Raw genomic sequence first — 21,282 nt, 5'->3', positions numbered from 1 at the left:
GGCGAAATGTGGCGGGGACGTTGTCACGTCCGAGCTCCTTCTCGCATCAGCATCCCATCCCAGAGAGAGAGCCCCACTCCTCCTCTTCCTCTCCGTCATCCTCCTCCTCCTGTCGCCGCAGACGCGTGGTGACGTTTCACGCAAGCGTACAAAACCCTGCAATGTCACCTTTTTTTGCAGGGGTTAATCTAAAAAAAATAAGACTACAAATATTGTGCAAATACATTCAAATAACTTTAATCCATGCCTGCGTTTAAAAAACTATTAGCACTCAGAATATGCCTGAAAAATGTGACTTTATAATGAGAACAGTTCATGACACACAATTTAACCCTTCGTAGGCAAGTGATATTTTGGTAATTAATAAAACAAAAAACAAAGACCTGGCCACAAAATTGTGATTTGGTATACCGGTGATGCCTACATGACCAAAGAAGCCTCGGTTTTCAATGTCTATATTAAATAAATACTTATAATAACTGTCTTCTATATGAATGTCATTTTAGGTAACAGTAAAGACATTATCAAAAGGAAAAATGTGGCAAAGTATTGACATTTGTAATACAAACCTTCATTATTCAACTATTTTAAGGACGCGAATCTCTCCAAGAACAAACATATTTCTGCAATAACACAAGAATAGAGAATTTTAAAGCCAATAAATGTGGCTGGGGACTTTAGAATTGTGTTACAGCGCCACGCCATGGCAGTCACAGGTACTGCCTCTTCGTTTTGGATTGAATATACCAACATTTCATGAGCCAAGGCACGCATTTTATTACAAAATAATCATTCTAAGCGTACACCACTAAAAAGCAGGCCGTATAAGAATACATAATGACAGTAATGTCGTTTTAATTTGAAATATAATAATTGAGCTAAAATACTGGATTTTTTTGGCTTGTCAGTATACCTGGCATAAATAGATGAACATAAAACATTTTTCAGATCAATTAAGAAACATAGAAACATTTCTAGATGGGTCTACCAGACAATGCTGTGGTTAAAAAAATCACTGCATTAAGGAACTCACAAAATTACTCTAAACTGCAATGAATTACAATGATAAACTTTTAATGGGTTGAACTTAAAATAATAATGTGATACCACAATTGCTCATGAAATGATGACACAATCTCGCAAAGCGTAGCAATATTTGCACCAAAAATGAATATCTGAAACTCTTCTATTTACTTACATTTTACCAGCCTTCAATTGCGTAACCTGAAACAAAGACGGACGGCGCTTGTTGCCGCAGAGTTACGGCAATGTGATTGTTCTCTTCATTTTGATTTCTCTCTCTTTTCGGACGACCAAATCCCTGAAAGACAGGAGAAAATATTGAAAAAGATTTGTCGCACGAATCCCCAGCAAATGGTAAAAAAAAAAAAAAAAAAAGAAATCAGACAACTCCGACTCCAAAAAACATCCCAACAATGTCCTTCCACTAGATAAAGTTCGCCTTGATTGGTCAAACACATTGACGTAAACAGGAAGTATTTGTGTCTTCGAAAAGCTCCACCTCCTCCAACACACCTGGGTCAGGAGGAGGACAGGAGATCCCCTGCTCAGAGTTTAGCGGATTGAGAGGCGGCAATACCCATCAGCCTGGAGAAGTCGTTGGCCGAGGTCAGCCACGATCCGCCGTCCGCCACCAGGACGGCTCCGGTCACGTAGGACGAGGCCCGGCTGGCTAAGAAAAGGGCGCAGTGGGCCATTTCCGTTTTGTTGCCGGCTCGCTGCAACGGAATGGACCGGAAGAGGCCCGCCTCCTCCCCCTTGGGTCCACCTTGAAGGATTCCCAAATGAGAAAAAGACATTTTTTTTGTTTTGACAAACTTTGGAATAGTCATGAGCGTGCAGATGCCGTACCCAGTCTGCGGAAGCCCTCGGTGCCAGAAATGGGACCGGGAGCCACGGCGTTGACTCGCACCCCGCTGGGTCCCCATTCCACAGCCAGGTGCTTGGTCATGGCGTCTAGATAGAGGCAAATCGAGGAAGAGGGTTCATGCGAAAGCTCGGGGACGTCAAAAGTCTTCTTAACTCTGACCATTTGCGGCTTTAGCGGATCCAACGTGCACCTGGAGGGCCTGCCCCTTGTATGCCAGGGTGGCGGAGATGTTGACGATGTTGCCGCCGTGATCCTGGGAAAACGAGAGGCAAAATGTCACCATGGCATGGCAGGCTTTATTGCACTTAGTTTGCCGTGTTCGTACCTTGAACCACTTGTCATATACAACTTTGCTGGCGTTGAACGTTCCCATGGTGTCGATCTCCATGACGGTCTTGAAGGCGTTGAAGGAAAGAGCGGCGGCGGGACACAGGAAGTTTCCCGCAGCGTCTGACGAGAGAACACGTGACCGTTATTTATCTAGCGAGAGAGAGAGAGAGAGACGGGATTTTGTGCTAAAGAGAATGGCTTTTGGTGTCAAGATCAAAGTTGATCATTAAGCCAAAAGTGTTATCCTAATCTTTGTTCCAGCTCCATCTACAAGCTTTCCACTGATAACCAGTCAGCCATTGTTATTAAGTCCAATGAACAAACATCAATTAGTAGCGTAAATAAAAAATAGGGGCAACAAAGGCAAAATAAAGACATTTAAAGCTTTGTCAGTCATTGATAATTCCATCAAAACCAGCATTTCCATTTTACTTCTCCTGGAAATTTCTACCTACTATTAACGAGAATGTCAATGCGTCCCATTTCCTTCAGGGTCTCCTCCACGGCGGCGGAAATACTCTCAGGTTGCCGCACGTCCAAGCACAACGGGAGGCAGCGACGTCCCGAAGCAACACACAGCTTTTTCGCCGCCTACGGCAGAAAATACGAATCAAGCCAGGCCCGGATTTAGCTAAACCATTCGCCCACGACCGGTAGAACCTCTTTGAGCTTGTCTTTGTTCCTGCTGGCGATCACTACGTCACAGCCGTGCCTGCGGAGAAACCGAAAACACGCAGTTTTAAATGGATTATGCGGCTTTTGGAGAGGTCTGCTCGTTTATTATTCTCCTCACCTCATGAATATTTCGGCTATTCGTAGTCCGATTCCTGATCCCCCACCCGTGATGAAGGCCACCTGATCTCTGAGAAAGGACGTCAAGAACAGAATTGTTAAAAAATGGAGTCATTTTGAAGGGAGGATGGAACCGTGTTTGGAGAATGCTTACTTGAGTAAGTCGGGGCTGTAGATGTGAGTGTAGGAAATCAGGCAGTCGTCCGAATCGACATCTTCAGGGAGAAGATCGCAGGCTTGCTGTGGTTCCGACATTCTTCTGCAGGATTTTGGAAATGACTCGATGATGCTTGCTGTATGAAAAAAAATTCACATTATAAACAATAAACTTCAACATGAAGAGTGAAACAACAGTTGAGAAAATCCCTCTTTTGCTAACAACTGAACCTACACTGTAAAATAGCTATTGGGTACATATTATAAAATCTTACAATCTTCATGTGTTGTTTTATGGCCATTAAAGTATCAATAAATGCATCCCATTAAGAGGACAGGCGTTTTAAAAGAAATGAATATATTGCGATCAGATTTTGTCAAATTAAACGCAACTAAAATAGTCATTTTGTTCCGGCAAAGTATATTAGCCAGGCTTTTTTTTTCTCCTCTAACATCCAGCAAACATGAAAACGAATTCTAGACGCACTTTTTGTTAGCATTGGTGTTTTGCAAAGCGATAAAAGTCAATAAGAACTAAATGTTTTGTTACCTGTCGAAGAAAGAAATTGCAGACAGCGCCTTAAAAAACAACAATTCCCCAACTTAAGTCTGAAAGAAGAGTTAAATGTAGTCCTGCAGTTGTTTTGTACCTTGGACGCTAGTTTTCTGACGGCAGGTTGCGGTGCATTGTGGGAAACTGAGTTTTCTCAGGAATCAGTAGAAATGACAACGACGATTCCTCCATTGACACTAAAAACTCACTCTTAATTCACCTATGCAGAAATTTAATTATGGAGAATAATGTACGCAAAACGTATCGGGGCAAATTTGTTCTTAAATGTAAGGATTTTCAACCTATTGTGGACGGGCAAAGATGAAATATAGTATGAACTCTAGATGGCGCTACAGCTCAGCACAACCAATTTTGGCATGAAAAATGCCAACAGTTATCTTTAAACGAGCAAACATACCACTTGAAGAGATTTCTGTTCCAAAGGCAACCCTGCGGCTATTTTGACAGCTTAGTAAACAATTGGATCCCCAGACTTTGACGCCTTTGTACAGGACTCAAATCGTTTAGTGGACTTTAATATAAAAAAAACCCATCTTAAATAAGGAGAAAAAAAACATAGGAACCAAGACCTCCCATAAAATGTTTATCATTGCTTCTGTAATTTGCTTAAAAGATAAATACGCCACAAACTGATCTTAAAACACTTGACGCCATGTATAAATTACAAAAATTGACAGATTCTTGAGCGAGGACGAGTGTGTTCACGGAACAAAATGAAAATCGCAAAGCAAGGCACGGCTGCAGTCAAGCACGCACGCGACAACCCCGCAGATCGACCAACTGGTCCCGGGCTCTGTCGGCGCGTCTACCGCTTTTGCGTTGGCAAGCCGGCACGAGGCAGCGCGTGCTCCTCCTTCAGACCCACCAGCCTGCTGCTCACCTCCCACAGCTTTGCAGCTGCCTCCTCGTCCATAGCCCGAGGAGCCGGCTCCTTTTCTATCATGACGTCGTAATAGCGCCCCGTCACCCCCTCCAGCTCTTCGGCCACCGCCAGGTAGACGCTGGGCTGGGCCCCCAGCTTTGGGTTCTTCACCAGCAGGGAAAAAAAAGGACCTGGGGAACATGGGATGGGCATGAAGCATTTCCCGACAACTTGATGAGGGTCACGCTGACTGGAATTGTAATCGGGGAGCAAAAAGACAACCGTTCTGTTCTAATTTATCAGATTTTTTTTTTTTAAATGAAGCCTTTCAGGGATAGTGGACCGTAATCAGTCCAGTCAAATTCATTTCAAGTGTGAAAACTCAAGCTCAAGCCTACTCACTGAGCACGGTGGAGGAAAGTTGGGATTGGTGAAGGCCAGTGTGACGTCCAAGCTGGGTGGACACAACGCCGGGGTGCACCGCATTCACAGTGACTCCTGTGCCTTTTTCAAACAAGAACAAACATTGTCAACATTTTTTAAACCTCTGTCTTCTTCCTTTTCTCCAAACTACTATGATTCTGCATCAATGCTACAAAAAAAGCAGCATGCCCGATTTTGGCGTACCGAAATTCCAAATTCCACTAAAAAAAGTGTACTTGCTTCTTCTCAAACTCACCTTGTAAACGCTTGGCCAGCTCTCTGGTGAACAAAACATTGGCCAGCTTGCTCTGACAGTACGCTAGCTTGGTATTAAACTTTTTCCTTTCCCAATTCAGGTCGTCAAAGTCCATCTCCCCAACAATGTGGGCGAGCGAGGCCAAGTTAATCACTCTGCTGGGGGCGCATTCTTTCAACTTCTCCAGCAGGAGATTAGTCAATAAGAAATGGCCTGGGGACACAAAGAAAGAGCTATGATTCATTTCTCCTACAGAAATATTTCAATAAGTGTTGAATAAAACAAAACACACCCTGACTGTGTCTGATGTTCGGGCACTTGACTTTTTTAATATTATCATTTTTTACTTCCAATCCGGGGGGAATCATTAACTTGGACTAGTAGTTAATTTACATTCATTTTTGAATGTGTAATGTTTGTCCTTTAGAGTAAAGCTCAATCTCATCAGATTTCGGTAATAAAACATTTAAAAAAATTAAAATGTACCCAAGCAATGTTCCCTCTAATTTTTCGTTGGTCTGAGCAGAAAGTCAACCTCCCTGAGCGCACTGAGTACCAGTGTGAGCGACATCATCGGTACTCGGATGATTCGCCTAAAGACGTTTCGCCGACGGACGTTTGACAGACGGGCAGGTCGCCGAATGAACGTTCGGCGGAACGTCCATTCGGCGACCTGTCCATTTTTCATGTAAAACATGCTGTAAAACACGAAAAACATAAGTGGACAGAGCTACTGCCACTTGCTGCCGCTTAAACGGCGCCATCATGGGGAAAAGGGTAAAAAAAAAAAAAAAAAAAAAAAAAAAAAAAAAAAAAAAAAATCCGATTTTTTTTTTTTTTTTTTACTGCGCGCCATATGATTGCTGCTGCGCAGCGAGGACGAGAGTAGTGCGCAATTGCGCACGCGCGCAGCTTAGAGGGAACACTGTACCCAAGTGGTTAACTCCAAATTGCATATCGAAGCCATCCTCTGTTTTCCAGGCAGGACATCTCATGACCCCAGCATTGTTAATTAGTACATCCACACGCTTCTCTTCTGCAAGGCCATAATAACATTTTCAAGGAACTGTTATTTCATCCAGATATTCCACATTTTGAAATAAATAAGAAAAAAAACTACTCACTTTCTTTGATTCTCTCGGCGAACTCTCGTATGGATTTCATGGAGGCCAAGTCAAGATGGCAGGCATAAACATGAGGATTCAAAGTATTACCTCGAATTTCTTTGGCGGCCGCCTCGCACTTCTCCATGTCTCGGCATCCCATAATAATCCTACCGCCTTGTGAAGACAAACAGAGAGGGAATTCAATTTTAAATTCTGTTGACCTGACGCAAAAGGTCCAAAACTCATGGCCTAAATTTGATATTTACATTCCTTATTAGGTCATTGGCTATTATTGTGGGAAGTCAGGCTAAGAATGAATTGTTATTCCCGAACATCCTTATCATATTTCCACACCTCTAAGGGCCAGTTCTTGCGCAGTCTCTTTGCCGATGCCTGTGTTGGCCCCAGTGATGATCACCGTTTTCCCACTTAGCTTGGCGTTGCTGGGACACCGACCGCCGGTCACGTGGTTTCTGTCAAAAATAATAATAATAATAATAAAAAAACCGAAACCAAATTTTATGTTAACATTTTTTTTTTACACAAACATTTACTACTGCGATTAAAAATCAGGCAGAAAGGTGGATGAATGGTTACTATAATTCGTTTTGAGGACATACATGAACCTCTTGGGTGAAAATAACAATGTTATGACATAAGACCCGAGTATATGGGGCAGGACAATTTGTGACGCTAAAATGCTTATTTGTAAATACTCACTTGAGCAAAACCGCACACCCAAAAACCGTTCCAAAGACAGACACTGGCAAGACATATTTGCTCATTGTCAGTAAGTTTAGGCTAACCAAAACGTGGACTCAAACAGCAGCATAGAAGACAATCGCAAGGTTGTAGGCGCTTGTATGTGACGTCATAACACAGCTAGGCATTGTGGGAAATGAAGTCAAATTCTACGAAAGCGCTTTCAAGGGCATTGCTTTGGGCTATAACCAGCGTTTGTTCATTTTAATGATTTTTTTTAGTTTAATTATTAATGTATTCATAATTAACAATGTATACATTTAAGACAATAACCTACTGCCGCCTGTAGTTAGCCTTGATAGGCTCCAGCACCCCCGTGGCCCTCAAACTTGTTGATGACATGAGCAAAAATAATCTTTTGCCTTAAAAAAACCCTCAGAATTCAGAATTGTGGGGCACAATTGTGCTCCAGTTGTTGTCTGAGTAATTCAGTTTGTAGAGGAAACTTAAAGAGGCCATTTGAACTGCAGTTTCTGCTGCTCTGCCACGGATGTTTATAGAACAGCAATTTCAGGAGAAAAGATGGAGAGGAAGAAAGAAACAAGGCCAGGTGGAATCGGAGGTGACATAAAAAGTGGAAAAGTAGGACACCAAGCCGTGTGGTGGGTGGCAATGAGGAGACGGAAGACAGATTGGCTGCAACAAAGCAGCCCGTTACGCTTACAAACCTTAATGGCGTCCAAAAGGTGTCTTATCCCCCTTGGAGTGCGTGACCCTCAATGCTCCCCGCTGTCAGCATGAATACTTGACCTTCACTTTGATTAATAGCGCCACGGCTGCCGTGTTAGCCCGGATGAAACGGGTGAGGAGGGGGGGAGGAGGGGGGTGTCTTGCCCCATCTGCTCTAATGCGGAACAGCCATTTTTTTCTGTTCTTCTTCACGACCGGACCTAAAGTAGGTAGACAAAAGAAGAGGTGCAGAAAATCAAAACAGAATTGAACCGATTAAAATATTCCCTGTAGTTGGGAAAGCACCTAACAAATACCCAAACCTAAACCCCATAGAACATGTGATTTTTCCCCCCCAAGACAGAAAATGACAAAACAAGGTTTCGTGATTTTCATAACACTATTTGAGCACAGACTTGCGATAGACTCCGACCCGTTCCGTTGGCTGTCTAAAAGGTTGGCATCAATCCTTCTACTGACGACGCTAATAGTTCTCTCGGGTCGTTTCTGTCATGTCCAAGCTGTGTGATTACCTTCACGTGGCAAACAGTGCTGGCAGGAGTGCTGTTATTCATCTTGTACAGTTAACAGGACATGTCAGTGCTGTGAATTAATTGGCTAATAAGGACAGTTGGCAAAGCCACTGCGCGAAGTGCTCAAGCTGTTGAATTATGCAAGAGTGGAGTACTAGCTTGTTCCATTCGAGTGCTCAGATCACTCAAACTACAATAGCGGGAGTAGTCGCGCAGTAATGATTGGTTGCGGATATGCGGTGGAAAAAATGACGGGTCGAGAAAGGTCAGCAATGAGATGTTGCGCCTCGTAGAATCACTACTTTTACGTCGCAATTAGAGAACCCATTGATTATGTGAGAAAAAAACAGAATACCAGCATGAAAAATGTACATTTCTAAAAGATGGTGACAGATAATTGTGCATCATCTAGAGGAGGTCAATATTTAGCTGATATGACAAAAACAATGATACAAGAAAATACATTTAAAACAAACAAACATTCTTTTACTCAGACATCTAACAAACCTGACTACTGTGTTGTTTGAAAATGTACAGTATTAATCATGAACAGTTGAAATGGATTAACCCCATCGAAATATTGAAATAAAAACAGTATTCACGTATTAGGAACGGCACTTCAATTTTATTGGACTAGAAACATCCATTTATATAATTTGACATGTATTGTTCGACCTTGCATCCTTTTTTTATTTCTCCCGTTCTCGATTGGATTTTAGTCTGGACGAGGATGTTTTCCTTTCAGTGTGCTTCAAAAGCAGTAATTAGGAAGGAGGTAATTAGGTAGGCACTAGGACCCTGGGCACACGAGTAGCGCAGACGGCAAACAATGAGGAGAGCCAAGTAGTGAGGACCAGGAGCAGAAGCAGGAACAACATCTGAGCCACAAACCCTCAGCATCATTTGCGCCGCCCCACAATCCCGCAGCCCTCCGATTTTTTAGATCGAGAGCCGCGCCAGAGCAGGACTTGCGCGTCTTGGTGTGGTCTCTACTTTCTGCCGTCTCCGTATTTGCGTAATTGTGAATGACTGGGACCCAAGTGGGTCATGCGGAACCGGCGGAGGAGCCAAAGATAAACACCCTCCGCGCTTCGGCAGCCGGCGGGATGCCATCGCTGCGTCCACCTGCGCTGGAGTAGACTGGAAGCCTCTCGAGGAACGGGGATGAGAGTCAACTGAGGGGCTTTTGGAACCACTCTTCGTCTTCTCAAGCGTTTGTGGGACCCGAGGCGGATTTGTTCTGGTCTTTCTCAGACTCGTGCTCGGGTTCTTGCCGTGGCGAGAAGAATGGAGGACCACGGAGGAGAGAGACAAGCCCCCAGCAGGTGAGGGAGGGAATGATGGAAATAAATGGCCATTCTTTTTCATTGGGCTGGATGGGAAGCTATTAGAATGATAAGCGGCGGAAGCAATTATTCTTTAAGAGTTCCATTTGCTCAGAGCGCCACAATATTTTCATTTTTTTTCAGTCACACTATCTAAAATGACACCATGTCATAAAGGGCACTTTCTGAAAAGAATAAAGTGAAATGATGAGGGGAAAATGCTGCTGCCGCTGCTGTGTCAGTCGCGAGGAAGTAACAATGGGAAAGAATAACATCTTCCATTTGACTTAAATCTTGCTATAAATGTGTTCTTTGGAATACTTTTGTGGCTCCAGTTTTTGAATTCCAAAACACTTTCCATCTGCGCGGTAGCTCAGAGAAAATCTTATCTGAGGGTTTTTAGCAGTTCCCAAAGCTTCAAATATTCACATATACTTGTTTTCTACTGCTTCCACAAAAGTGAAATGTTACTCCTGACGCCTGCCATATTTTGCTTTTTATGTGGCTTCTGGTGCACATTCTTATTTTTTTGTTTATTTTTTGTTTTTTATATTTTTTGTCTATTTTTTGTTTATTTATTTGTTACCTATTTATTTGTTATTTATTTGCTATTTATTTGTTATTTATTTATTTTTATTTATTTGCTATTTATTTGTCATTTATTTATTTATGTATTTATTCATTTATTTATTCAATTCATATTTATTTAATTAAAAAAACACATTCGAAATCACAGTAAACATAATATACTGTTTAAAAAAAGGTGTAACATGATAGTAGTAAATAGAACGGAACAAAAAAAAACGCTAAAAACAGAGAGTACCATTAAAATGGGTGATATTTTTAGCCAGTGAGGAAATGCTGATTTCCAAAGTGTGCAAACATGGTGTATGTAGCCTCGAATGAAAGAAAAGAAAAGAGGCTTTCCGCCAAGCTGCCGTCACCATCTGGGACCAAACAGCTGTCTCCTCCAATATCATTCCGAGCCTTGTCAATCAATACTTTGGCGAGGACTCTCCTATTCCTATCAACACTTTTACGAGGCTCTATTTAAGCTCCATCTCTCCGTACCGCTTCCCAATTAGAGCTGCCTTTTTTCGCCGCCGTTTGAGGGTCTGGCGGACGGCTCTTTTGTGCCGCGGACGCCCCAATACATCGCGCCATCAAGTCCTACACTTTATAACGAGACGTTGGGGGATTTCAAATCCCACCGTTCCCCCTTACGAGAAACGCCTTCTTCCCACCCTAACCCAATTCCTGCAGCGTTGCCGTCAACCCCGTCACCCCCCGCGCAACTATCGAACATCAAAGCATGGGATACAAAGGGAAGGATGCTAACCTCTCGCGTTGGCTTCCCCCCCATCGCTACATTATGTCCGCCGGGCATATTTTTGGAAATAATAAGTCCCGATTTAAGGATTTCTGACAGACAAAAAGACAGGCAACGTTAAGCTTACATTGGATTTAGAGCAAAGTGATACTTTATCATGGATAAAAAGTGATGTATGGGCTCCATTCCGGGCTCAGGACTGCCTATGTGGGTTTTCTGCGGGTAATCCATCCCCAAAACATGCATGCTAAGCTAATTGTGGAACGGGAAATGAGTCCATATTGGACATTCTGCAGTTATTTTGTTTGATGGGAGCTTTAAAAGCTGATCGTTGAAAGAATTTGAATTTTCCGTCAATTATTTAGCTGTTCGGCTTTGAAAGGGTTCATCGGAGTCGCTTGCTTATGACTGTTTTTGGAACGTGGGTTGAATTTGGAGCTGAATTTGCAGATGTCCCGAAAGAGGGAAGAAGTAGTAATAGGTCGCCGCTTAAGAATCTCAGCGTGGCATGATTGGAGCTGATTAGGATTAGTGTTTGCAGTCTAATTGCAAGTTGTAATGAATTGATGACTTGTGTTTGCAGGAATGATTTAAATGGCTTTTTAATTTTTTTTCCTGGTTCTGAGCTTGGGCCACACTATAAAAAATGACTCTCTAAAAACACTTGCTCATTTGTTGGATCAATGTTACCTTGGTTTCCCCAATTTGTGGCTCGGTGGCTCTCCCAGCAGGACGTCCACGTCAAGGCAATGATAGCTCGCCGGTGGTTTTGGGGAAGGACGACGCCAGGGGGGCTCGCAGACATCGGCGGGTGGTCCTGCCGATATTTTATGCGCTTCTCGGAAAGGCCATTTGTGGGTTTCTGGAAGGCGAGCTGTCAAATGAAAAGCAAACATTTGTTTAGACATGACAAAAGACAATGACAGAAGGAGAACATGACTGTGTACAAATACTTCATTCCCATTTTAGCTGTTGATTTTTGATGACTTCTTTGCCCTACTTTTCAAAACATCATTTCTACTCCTGCCACGTTTATGACTTTGGGATTGATTTGTTAGGATTTGGGGAAGAAAATGCATTCTCCAACCCCAAAAGCGCCGATCCAAACAATCCATTTAACGCCCAATTGAGTGCTACAAGACTCTTTGTGTTTTCAGCAATTATCTTCAGATGCGTATTTTGAAAAAGGGAGACTCTTATTCGAGCATTTTGGTGTTGATTTTCCCAAATTGTGTTTAACTGGAGCTCATTCAAACGTGGAAGAGTCGACGCGGTCATCCCCGCCGATGACTCATGGCGCCCCAAAAAAAAAAAAAACACGTCTGTTGGTGTAAAAAAGGAGGAATGAGTCCAAATGGGTAAACACAGTAAAGCCGCTGACTCGGATCCCCTGACCCATTTTAGACACACGCATATTAAAATACATTTGTCATCGTTAATACCTTTGTTTTCATATTTTGTAAGATATAACTAAGTCTGATGTCGTGTTTTTTCTGGGTGATATTCATGTGGAAAGTAACATTTTGCCAAACTGTCAGAATCACACATCGTTGTCTCAAAGTACGACAGATTTGGGTTCTGTTGGTTGTTGATGCAAAACTCTAATGGATTTTTCGACTCAGAAAAAATAACGAGAATTAATATAATTTTTTTAGATAGAATCATAACTGGAAAGTATTTTTTTTTGGTCATGTTGTCCTAAATGAGGTGAAATGTGATGTCCACATATTGGATGTGGAGAGCAGGTTTAAATGACAGAAAAAATGAATTATTATGAATTGTAATTGCATTGGTTAAATCACAGGTGTCAAAGTGGCGGGCGGCGGGCCAAATTTGGCTTTTTGTGCGGCCCGAGAAAGAAAATGAGTGCTGACATTTTGTTTCCTGATCAAATTCAGATGAAGATTAGAAATGATAAGGGATATTTCCTGTTTCCCCCATTTTAAATCAATAATTGAAGAAGATTTGTGCTATAATTTCAATCTCCAAAAATCGGAAAAGCTGTCAATTTATTAATATATAGACATAATGGCCCTCTGGATGAAACAGAAACTACGACGTGGCCCGCGACAAAAAAAAAACTCAGTTTGATAGCCCGTAATTTTGTTTTTAATTTAAACTAAAGGAACACACTTACGGCCCCAATAACACTCAAATCATTGTTATTTTGACTGGAATGGTTGCCGGCCTTTCCCAGTCAAAACGGCTTGGACGTCTAGTTCAAGCGTTTTTTAGTCCGTACTGAATAAAATGCCCACTCGATGCCGTCCTTATTTTCCGGGTTGTACTTTTCAGGAGCGGAAGATTAGAGATTATTTGGAGTGATTTGAGGGATGTTGTGGCTTTGACAATTTGTCAAGAGGATCAAAACAGGGCTCACGTAAAACAAGCGCGTGAGCTGCTTTAAATTGCTTGCAGATTATTGGCCAACGCATTTAATAACCCGCAGAAGGCCCACCATTCCTAAAGCGTGGGTGGCGAGACGGCGGCGTTTTGGATTATCGAAAAATTAACTTTTAGCTGGAGTGGATTGACCTTGCTTGACAGGAAATTAGTGATGAAACGTTAAGGTCGGCATTTTTTTGGTTCTACTAAACTAATACATAGAAACTAGTGGACTACATTGACTAGAAGAGTGGTTTCATTTTATTTTAGCACACAGTTCATATCAGGCATCGACTAGGGGTGTCTAACTTGTTTTTTTTTTGTCGCGGGCCACGTTGTAGTTTTGATTTCGAGTTCAATTCTTCTATTTTATCATTTATTCATAATTCTCTTGTAGTGGATTTTTAACATTTATTTACATTTTTTTTCATCTGAAAAGAGGGCAAATAATAAATGTTTTAACCTTTTGTTTTTAATTTAAAAAGGAAAAAGAGTAAATATTGCGTTTAAATAAAATCAGTTCGTTTAGTGAAAAATAAAAAGGGGAATGAGGATTTTTTTTAGATATATTTAGATATGTTTTAAATGCTTTTTGAACTAAAAACAACACAAAAAGAAAAAAATACAATTTGGGATTTAAAAAAATTGCAATTATTGATTTAAATAGGGGGAAAAAAGGGAATATTCCCTATATATCTCTAATCTTCATTAGAATTTGATCATAAAACAGAAAGTCAGCAACCATGATTTCCCAAAAAAGATCTTAATCCAAACACCGTCCAATCACAGCTGCCTCCGCAACACAATGCCCCCCTTCTATGTAGCATCCTTTCCACTTTTTAAGTCTCCCAAATAATCGGATCATCTTCCCATCAAAGAAGTCAACTTCCCCCGCGAACCTTGCGGGCACCATACTGCGGTTTGTGGATCCCACCTACCACGTCAAGGCGGCTGTTTGCACCCGTCGCATATCGGCACACTTAATTCACTTTTCCAGAGGAAACGGGCACACGGCATCCCCCGGTGGTGGGGGAGGGGGCGCTGCTTCTTTTTGCCTATGTGGAGAAAGAACAGAATCATGTGATTAGTAGCCATGATAGAAGTCATGGAGGGGGAACAGCGAGCATTTTCACTATTGATATTCTAGACTTGACGACCAATTAATTTAGCCTGGAAGTGGTCGGACGAACGTTCGTTCCCGACTTAGCGGATAATTTTCAATCAAAAGCAATTAACCTGCGGAAAAAGTGCAATTTGACGGGGGGGCCCCTCCAAACGAGGGCCCCAGGCAATTGCCCGGTTTTGCCAAAGGGTAAATCTGCCACTGCGTAAATACATTTTAGCCAGGAGAACCTGCTGTAGGAAATGTCCTGAAAACTTTCCCAATTGCTGGGGAGTTTGTTAGACATCGCCGCGGGTCAAACTTGGCGCAAGGTTAGGTTAGAACTTGATTTCATGGCGTATTTGGAAAATTTCTTGGTTGCAGTAGCAAGACAGACACAGAAGGCATTGTAGACCTAGATTAAAAAAAATGCATAGCTTCCTCTTGGCTTCTCATTCTTCCTGTCCAGGAGGAATATAAACATGGCGGCTGAAAATAGAAAGAGCGCCCTGTGCATTCCATATGTGTTGGTACCTTGAAATGGTTATGTAAGAATCCCAGTCATGCCAGTGCGCCCGCCCACTCATCTGAATGTTGTCTCCAGGGGGGGTCGAATAGACGTTATATTGACCAATCTTGGGGGGAGAAAAAAAACTGTGATAATCCTCCCATGTGCAAACAACACATTTAACTGTAAAGCGTTTGGAAACTTTGTACACACTTAAATGTATTTAAAAATGTTCTTTACGGGCTCTGCTCTTATTTCCGGTCAATGTGAAATAGAAGAAAGCACTTGAAATGAAGTGTGCTGGCTTCAGCTTTTAGTATCATTGAATTTTAATTTGAAAGAAAAATAATTATATAGGGAAACATTTGATAGTTAAAAAGCAAAATGTTCAAGGAGAAGAGAGAAGTATAGCTAACATCAATAGCGTTGCAATTCATAGAGCAAACATTTGCTACAATTAAAAGGGATGACAAAAATGCCGGCTATTTTTGTTTTGCTTATACTCCTTTTTTTAAAGTAATATCACGGTGCTAATGGTTATTGTGTTCTCGTTTGACTGGATGTTCCAGGTGTACCTAATGAAGCGCCGCGAGGCCTAGCGAGAAAGTAGGTTAGATTAAAAAGGAACAACAAGCTTATCTGCCGGCTTTGACTGCCCAGTCAAATGGGCCATCAACTCAATTGCTCCCAGTCATTTTTTTTTTAACTTCCATTAGTGTGAGCGCGCCGCCTGATTGGATGGAAGACGGAGTTGGACCAAAGTATGTTAAGCCCGGGGCCCATTCTTTATCCAGTTTGCCATAGTTATTTATAAAAAAAAAACAAAGTGCCATGAAGACACAGATGATATTTCCTAGAAGGCGAGTGGTGTATTTTACCGGAATACACTAAACCCCCCCCTTGAAGCCTATTGATTTATTTCCCATCAGCGTTAGCAACTAAGTGCCGCGAGGCCCGTCACTCGGGGCTCCTCCCCTTTGGTGGACAATCCTTTGAAATGGATTTTTATGATAATGAGAGTCCGTTAGGGTGAGTTACATCTCCTTCGAGATATCAACTATGAAAACAAGATGCGCGAGCAAATACTGGGAAGCAATTATATCTGGAGCCTGTGATGGAGGCAGGTATTTTATCTTGCGGTTGAGGTGGAAAATCGAAAGCGAGGGAAAAAAAACAATTACGCGCGATGACGACCGCTAATAGTTATTATTATGGGTGTTTGCCTGCCAGTTTACAGCAATAGCCGTACACTCCATTTGGGCGGGCTTTTACTAACTACTACCGAACTACTCGAGTTGGTAATATTGTTGAAAGTTATGGAAAAACCCAATATAATAAATAGCTTTACCATCAACTGAATAGAGTTAAAAAATGCCTGTATCATTATAATGTACAGTAATCCCTCAAATATCGCGGTCAATGTAGACCAAACATGGCCGTGAATATTAAAAAATCGCAAAGTAGGGTCCGCCTATTCTAATTTTTCACATTTTTCTGAACTTTAAAAAAAATATTTAAAATATATACATATTATTATGGTTTATTTTTTAATATAATCAATAGCGAGGGGAAAAAAATGCGATAATCGAGGGATTACTGTACTGGATACATTTTGAAGTGAGAGCCAAAACATTCACATAAAAAAAAATTGTCACTTTAAAAATCAGACATGGATCACCTTGATGATATTCAATCTATTCATATATACACATACATATGGGAATTGCTTTTAAAAAATATTTTTGTTGGGAATTAAAGTTCCGTTGACACTGATTGCCTAATTTTGAAGAAGTGCAACCATGACAAAGTATGCATGTGGCAACTTTAAATTCAATTTTCTCCAAATTTACACAAAGAATTGGTGAGTAGATAGATCCAAATAAGGCGACTGTAACAATAATTCACTGTGTTTTAAAAGGGCATGCGGTAATGTTATCAAAAAAAGATGATGATGAACAATATTGTCACCATTTCTCTTTCCCTCCATTAGTCTTCCGCACAGCGTCAAGGCCAGCCTCTCGCTTTCCCCGACGGGACCGGCCCGGGCGGGGAGCGGCGGCGGCTCGGGCTCGCCCACGTCCAAGACGGCCCCCTGCCGAGGCGGGGTGCCGGTGGAGGACATGCAAGCCCTGGCCATCAGCTCGCTGTCGGCGGCGGACGTGGCCAAACAATTTGAGCAGATTCGCGAGCTGGGGAAGGGCACGTACGGCAAGGTGGACTTGGTGGCCCACAGGGGCCAAGGTCAGTCAAGGCGGTGGGCGTTTTTAGTAGCCGTGTGGCATTTTTGACCTCTCCTTCCCCCCTTCAGGCACGAAAATGGCCCTGAAATTTGTGACCAAGAACAAGACCAAGCTGAAGAGTTTCCTCCGCGAGTACAGCCTGACCGACTCGCTGAGCTCCAGCCCGTTCATCGTCAAAGTCTTGGACGTCCTCTTCGAGACGGAGGACAGCTACGTGTTTGGACAAGAATACGCTCCCGCCGGGGACCTTTTTGACATCATCCCCCCGCAGGTAGCGCCGCCGCCGTCCTCGTCTCCGCCAATCCGATGGTGCGCTTTTAACGAGATCTCTCGGGGAGGACGGGGATTTTTTTTTTTTCTGGCGCTTTGCTTTGGAACTATTTTCCCTGGGCCGGCTCATTAAAATTGCCAGAGCGGCGGAACAAAAGGCGCCAGTTTAAGTCGACTTGGCTTTTTCCGATGGGGAGAAAAAGAGGAAAAATAAAATCGCTGTTCCTTTCATGCTGTTTGTGTTTTGCTAACGGCTAAAACATTTTTTTTTATACTCAACTATTGGGACTCCGGTTTAGTACTGTAATAGAATCAAGAATCATGTTAGAAATGAAGTAGTTTTGTTTACACCACATGTGTCAAAGTGGCGGCCCGGGGGCCAAATCTGGCCCGCCGCATTATTTTGTGTGGGCCGGGAAAGTCAATCATGAGTGCTGACTTTCTGTTTTAGGATCAAATTAAAATGAATTAAAATTCCACATATTTGCTTGAATCAAGTCATAAGACTAGCGTAAAAAAATAGTTTATCCGTCAATGCAACAAAACCGAGATTGACAACGGATAAAATGAAGCCAATAATTTTCCAACCAGACTTTTCTGGCCCATCCATCAATCCTAAAAGTCAAATACAGAATTCCCAAACGCATGATGTATTTTTCAATTTTTTTATTGTACAATTTTTGCCATTTTCATCCCCGCCAATTGGCGTAACGGTTGGATTTCCCTTGCGTGCGTTCAGGTGGGCCTCCCGGAAGAAATGGTCAAACGCTGCATGCAACAACTGGGCCTGGCCTTGGATTTCATGCACGCCAAAAACCTGGTGCACCGGGACGTCAAGCCGGAGAACGTGCTGCTCTTCGACCGCGAGTGCCGGCGCATCAAGCTGGCCGACCTGGGCATGACCCGCCGGGTGGGCAGTCGCGTCAAGAGGGTGAGCGGCACCATCCCGTACACGGCCCCCGAGGTGTGCCGGGCCAACCGCGCCGAGGGTTTCCTGGTGGCCGCCAGCCTGGACGTGTGGGCCTTCGGGGTTCTGGTCTTCTGCATGCTGACGGGCAACTTCCCCTGGGAGGCGGCGTCGGCCGGCGACGCCTTCTACGAGGAGTTTCGCCGTTGGCAGAAAGCCGGCTGCCCCGCGGGGACGTACCCGTCGCAGTGGCGGCGATTCACCGACGACGCCCTGCGGATGTTCCGGAGGCTGCTGGCCGCCGAGCCGGAGAAACGCTGCGGCGTCAAAGACGTCTTCTGCTTCGTCAAGTACGATCTGGTGAGCGAGCTGAGGCGCCGGGCGTCCTGCCGCGCCAAGAGGGGGGAACGTTCCGGCTCGGGGGTCTGCCCCGGCAACTGCGCCCAGTCTTCGTCCGCCCCTTCCTCTTCCCGCGCCGCTCAAAGACATCCGGAGCCCTCCACGCCACCGGGGACCACCTGCCTTCGGCCGGCTCCCCTGAAACGGAGCGTCCTCTCCGACCCCAGGGAGGAGGTGGCTCAGCACCAGGCTCCGGGACGGGACAAGACCAAAAGCCAGATGGTGATGGCCACCGCCATCGAGATCTGCGTCTAACTGGAGGTAGTCGAAAAGAGAAGCTCTGCTCAAACCGCAAAGAAACGTCATCTACCAGAAACCAGGACCTGCTTCAAGGATGGACAACCTAAAGTGGCTCAATGTCAAATAACATCCTCTGTTTATATGTCGTTGGGGCTGACCTACCAAGATGCAAAGATATCAGTTTTGGCCAAAACCATGACGAAAGAGAGCAGATGTCCTTTGTGTTTTCACTGTACTGTGCTCCGCCTATAAAAGATGGTGACTTTTGCAATAAAGCGGGCCTTTCCTTCTGTCTGGAAATGGAGCAGCATTTTGTTCAACCTCCAATACTAAACCCAAGAGAGGCTTGCGGTCCGGCTCAACTCTGGAGAGTGCATCGGCAACTGAATTTCTTCTTGGGCCACTTCCTTCTATTCCTCACATCTCCTAGAACTTACAGTCTTAGCTTGGCTGTCCTATCTGGAGTCAGCTACAGTACCCAGTACGGGACTCGAACACAACCCAATCTGTGCGCAAGCATCTTCCACTTGTCCAATGGTCTCATTTCCAATTGACTTTATCAGGGAGCTAGCAGGACTGTTATCCATAGATCCCGTCCCGTCCCGTCATTGGGGACTTGGGAGCACACTCGCGGATGCGGGTTGTCCTTTGGCAGTCCGAGGAAACCGCTCCATTTGTTGTCCTTTCCAAGTCCCGGGTTGAAGTACCTCCACCTCCAAAGGCAGTTTAGGAGAAAAGTTCAACGGCACACTTCAAGCTCGCAGCATCGCAGCATCTCAACGACTAAAAGAGCTTCCTTCCGCAACCGGCCCGGCTCTTCAGTGTGCACTGGCAATTGTAATTCATCTTCTTCTTCTTCCTGGCACTTCCTGGGAAGACAAGAGCCTTCCTCTTCTCTCGGAATTGGCCGGCTTTGCTTCTCAAACAGAGCACGGATGGGTTCCTCTCCCCGGAGAGTTCTCCGGGACGGGAACGAGAACAAACGCCAGATGGCGGCGGCCCTCCTGATCGGTGGCCAAGGATGTACCGAAGATCTTGTGCGGACCGGACTTTGCTCTTTGGCGCGGATTGATTTTCGTTTCCCGCTGGGGTGGAAGTGCCGAGACGGGAAATGGAAATGACTCTCAAAACTTTTGAGAAATGCGGGGAAGCCAGATTGGGAAGAGGTGCTTTTCTTGGATTTTCCAAATGACTTAGGGGGCCCGATAACCCGAAGCAAAACGGCCCGATGCATCGCTCATAAAATCAACGACCATGTAGCACTTTTTACCGGCCGCGTTTTTTCCCACGTGCACCATCGCCTCAGGACCCTCGAGCCGATCACTTCCTGTTTTATTAAAAACGCATTCCCGTAAATCTCTTATCCGCGGCCGGCAGACTGACGAATTCCATTTACCGGAACATTTGTACGAGAAACCCACGAGCGCTAACAAGCAGACGATGTGTTTTAATATGTTTTTTTTTTTCCTACTTGTGTGTGAGTGACTGTTTGGGTGTGTATGTGTGGGTTTCTAGCACTAAAGCACAATGTTTCTAATGGATGTGGACTCGCGCGCTATATTGTGGAAAGACTATGTTTTATTTTGAAAGTGCCGTGTCATATCAGGTAGTTTGACGATGTAGCCGTACTCACTTTTTCTAAATCTGGAGATTTAGACGCTGTCAGGTCAACGCATTGTATGTAGCAACTGAATAGGAAGGAATTACGGTAATTACGGTACGTCGTATCGTTAGCGATACCGTTAGATTAGCCCGATTAGAGTTTGTGACCAAGTACAAAATGGTAGCGGATTCTTTTTCTCCGACTGGAACAAACCGTCTTACGAACGGAGTGACCATGTTTTGTGAAAATGTTTCAATTGACTAAATTGTTAGCCGTGACACGGGTTAGCACACAGGTGTCAAAGTGGCGGCCCGGGGGCCAAATCTGGCCCGGCGAATCATTTTGTGCGCCCCGAGAAAGTAAATCAAGTGTGGACTTTCTGTTTTAGGATCAAATTCAAATGGTTATAGATGTACATTGCATTTCCTGATTTTCCCCTTTTTAAAATCATTGTAATTTTTTAATCCAATTTTTTTATTTTGTGTTTTTAGTTCAAAAAGCATTTTGTAATATCTAAAAATAAATATACAAATATTTTACGTTTTCCACTAAACAAATATTTTGTTTCCATTTGAAATAAAAAACATGATTAAAAGACATACTCCAATACTAAGAAAAA

At 43.5% G+C, this 21,282-nt stretch overlaps 3 protein-coding genes across 9 annotated transcripts in view; 1 reads left to right on the top strand and 2 right to left on the bottom strand.

The window, feature by feature from the left end:
• Positions 1-210: 210 nt before the first annotated feature.
• On the bottom strand, positions 211-4,768 carry decr2 (2,4-dienoyl CoA reductase 2, peroxisomal). 6 transcript variants are annotated; one of them, XM_077626698.1, is made up of 11 exons: positions 4,624-4,768; positions 3,168-3,306; positions 3,015-3,083; positions 2,882-2,933; positions 2,677-2,812; positions 2,217-2,341; positions 2,051-2,144; positions 1,873-1,977; positions 1,601-1,789; positions 1,199-1,321; positions 211-623 (listed from the first exon to the last, which is right to left on the bottom strand). In XM_077626698.1, the coding sequence occupies exons 2-10, from the start codon at positions 3,266-3,268 to the stop codon at positions 1,284-1,286; spliced, it is 909 nt and encodes a 302-aa protein (XP_077482824.1). In that variant the 5' UTR covers positions 3,269-3,306; positions 4,624-4,768; the 3' UTR covers positions 211-623; positions 1,199-1,283. The 6 variants fall into 6 exon arrangements, with proteins under 6 accessions (XP_077482824.1, XP_077482825.1, XP_077482826.1 ...); XM_077626699.1 differs by lacking the exon at positions 4,624-4,768 and adding an exon at positions 3,820-3,870; XM_077626700.1 differs by lacking the exon at positions 4,624-4,768 and adding an exon at positions 3,720-3,840 and having other exon boundaries at positions 1,537-1,789.
• A 3,057-nt stretch (positions 4,769-7,825) lies between these two features.
• LOC144093312 (uncharacterized) overlaps positions 7,826-21,282 on the bottom strand; it is a 29,772-nt gene continuing 16,315 nt past the window's right edge. For both annotated transcript variants that reach the window (XM_077626709.1, XM_077626710.1), the window contains exons 5-8: positions 15,031-15,131; positions 14,333-14,449; positions 11,700-11,883; positions 7,826-8,042 (exon numbers count right to left, since the gene is read on the bottom strand). In XM_077626709.1, coding sequence (XP_077482835.1) covers positions 14,380-14,449; positions 15,031-15,131 — 171 coding nt within the window. In that variant the 3' untranslated portion in view covers positions 7,826-8,042; positions 11,700-11,883; positions 14,333-14,379. The remainder of the gene's footprint in view (positions 8,043-11,699; positions 11,884-14,332; positions 14,450-15,030; positions 15,132-21,282) is intronic.
• On the top strand, positions 9,199-19,999 carry sbk1 (SH3 domain binding kinase 1). Its single transcript, XM_077626711.1, has 4 exons — positions 9,199-9,679; positions 16,995-17,245; positions 17,313-17,515; positions 18,254-19,999. The coding sequence occupies exons 1-4, from the start codon at positions 9,642-9,644 to the stop codon at positions 19,073-19,075; spliced, it is 1,314 nt and encodes a 437-aa protein (XP_077482837.1). The 5' UTR covers positions 9,199-9,641; the 3' UTR covers positions 19,076-19,999.

The sequence above is a fragment of the Stigmatopora argus genome, chromosome 18, assembly GCF_051989625.1.
Source record: "Stigmatopora argus isolate UIUO_Sarg chromosome 18, RoL_Sarg_1.0, whole genome shotgun sequence".
In the NCBI taxonomy this organism is placed as follows: domain Eukaryota; kingdom Metazoa; phylum Chordata; class Actinopteri; order Syngnathiformes; family Syngnathidae; genus Stigmatopora; species Stigmatopora argus.
Note: the sequence above shows the minus strand (reverse complement) of the source record. Positions and strands in the feature narration are given on the sequence as shown.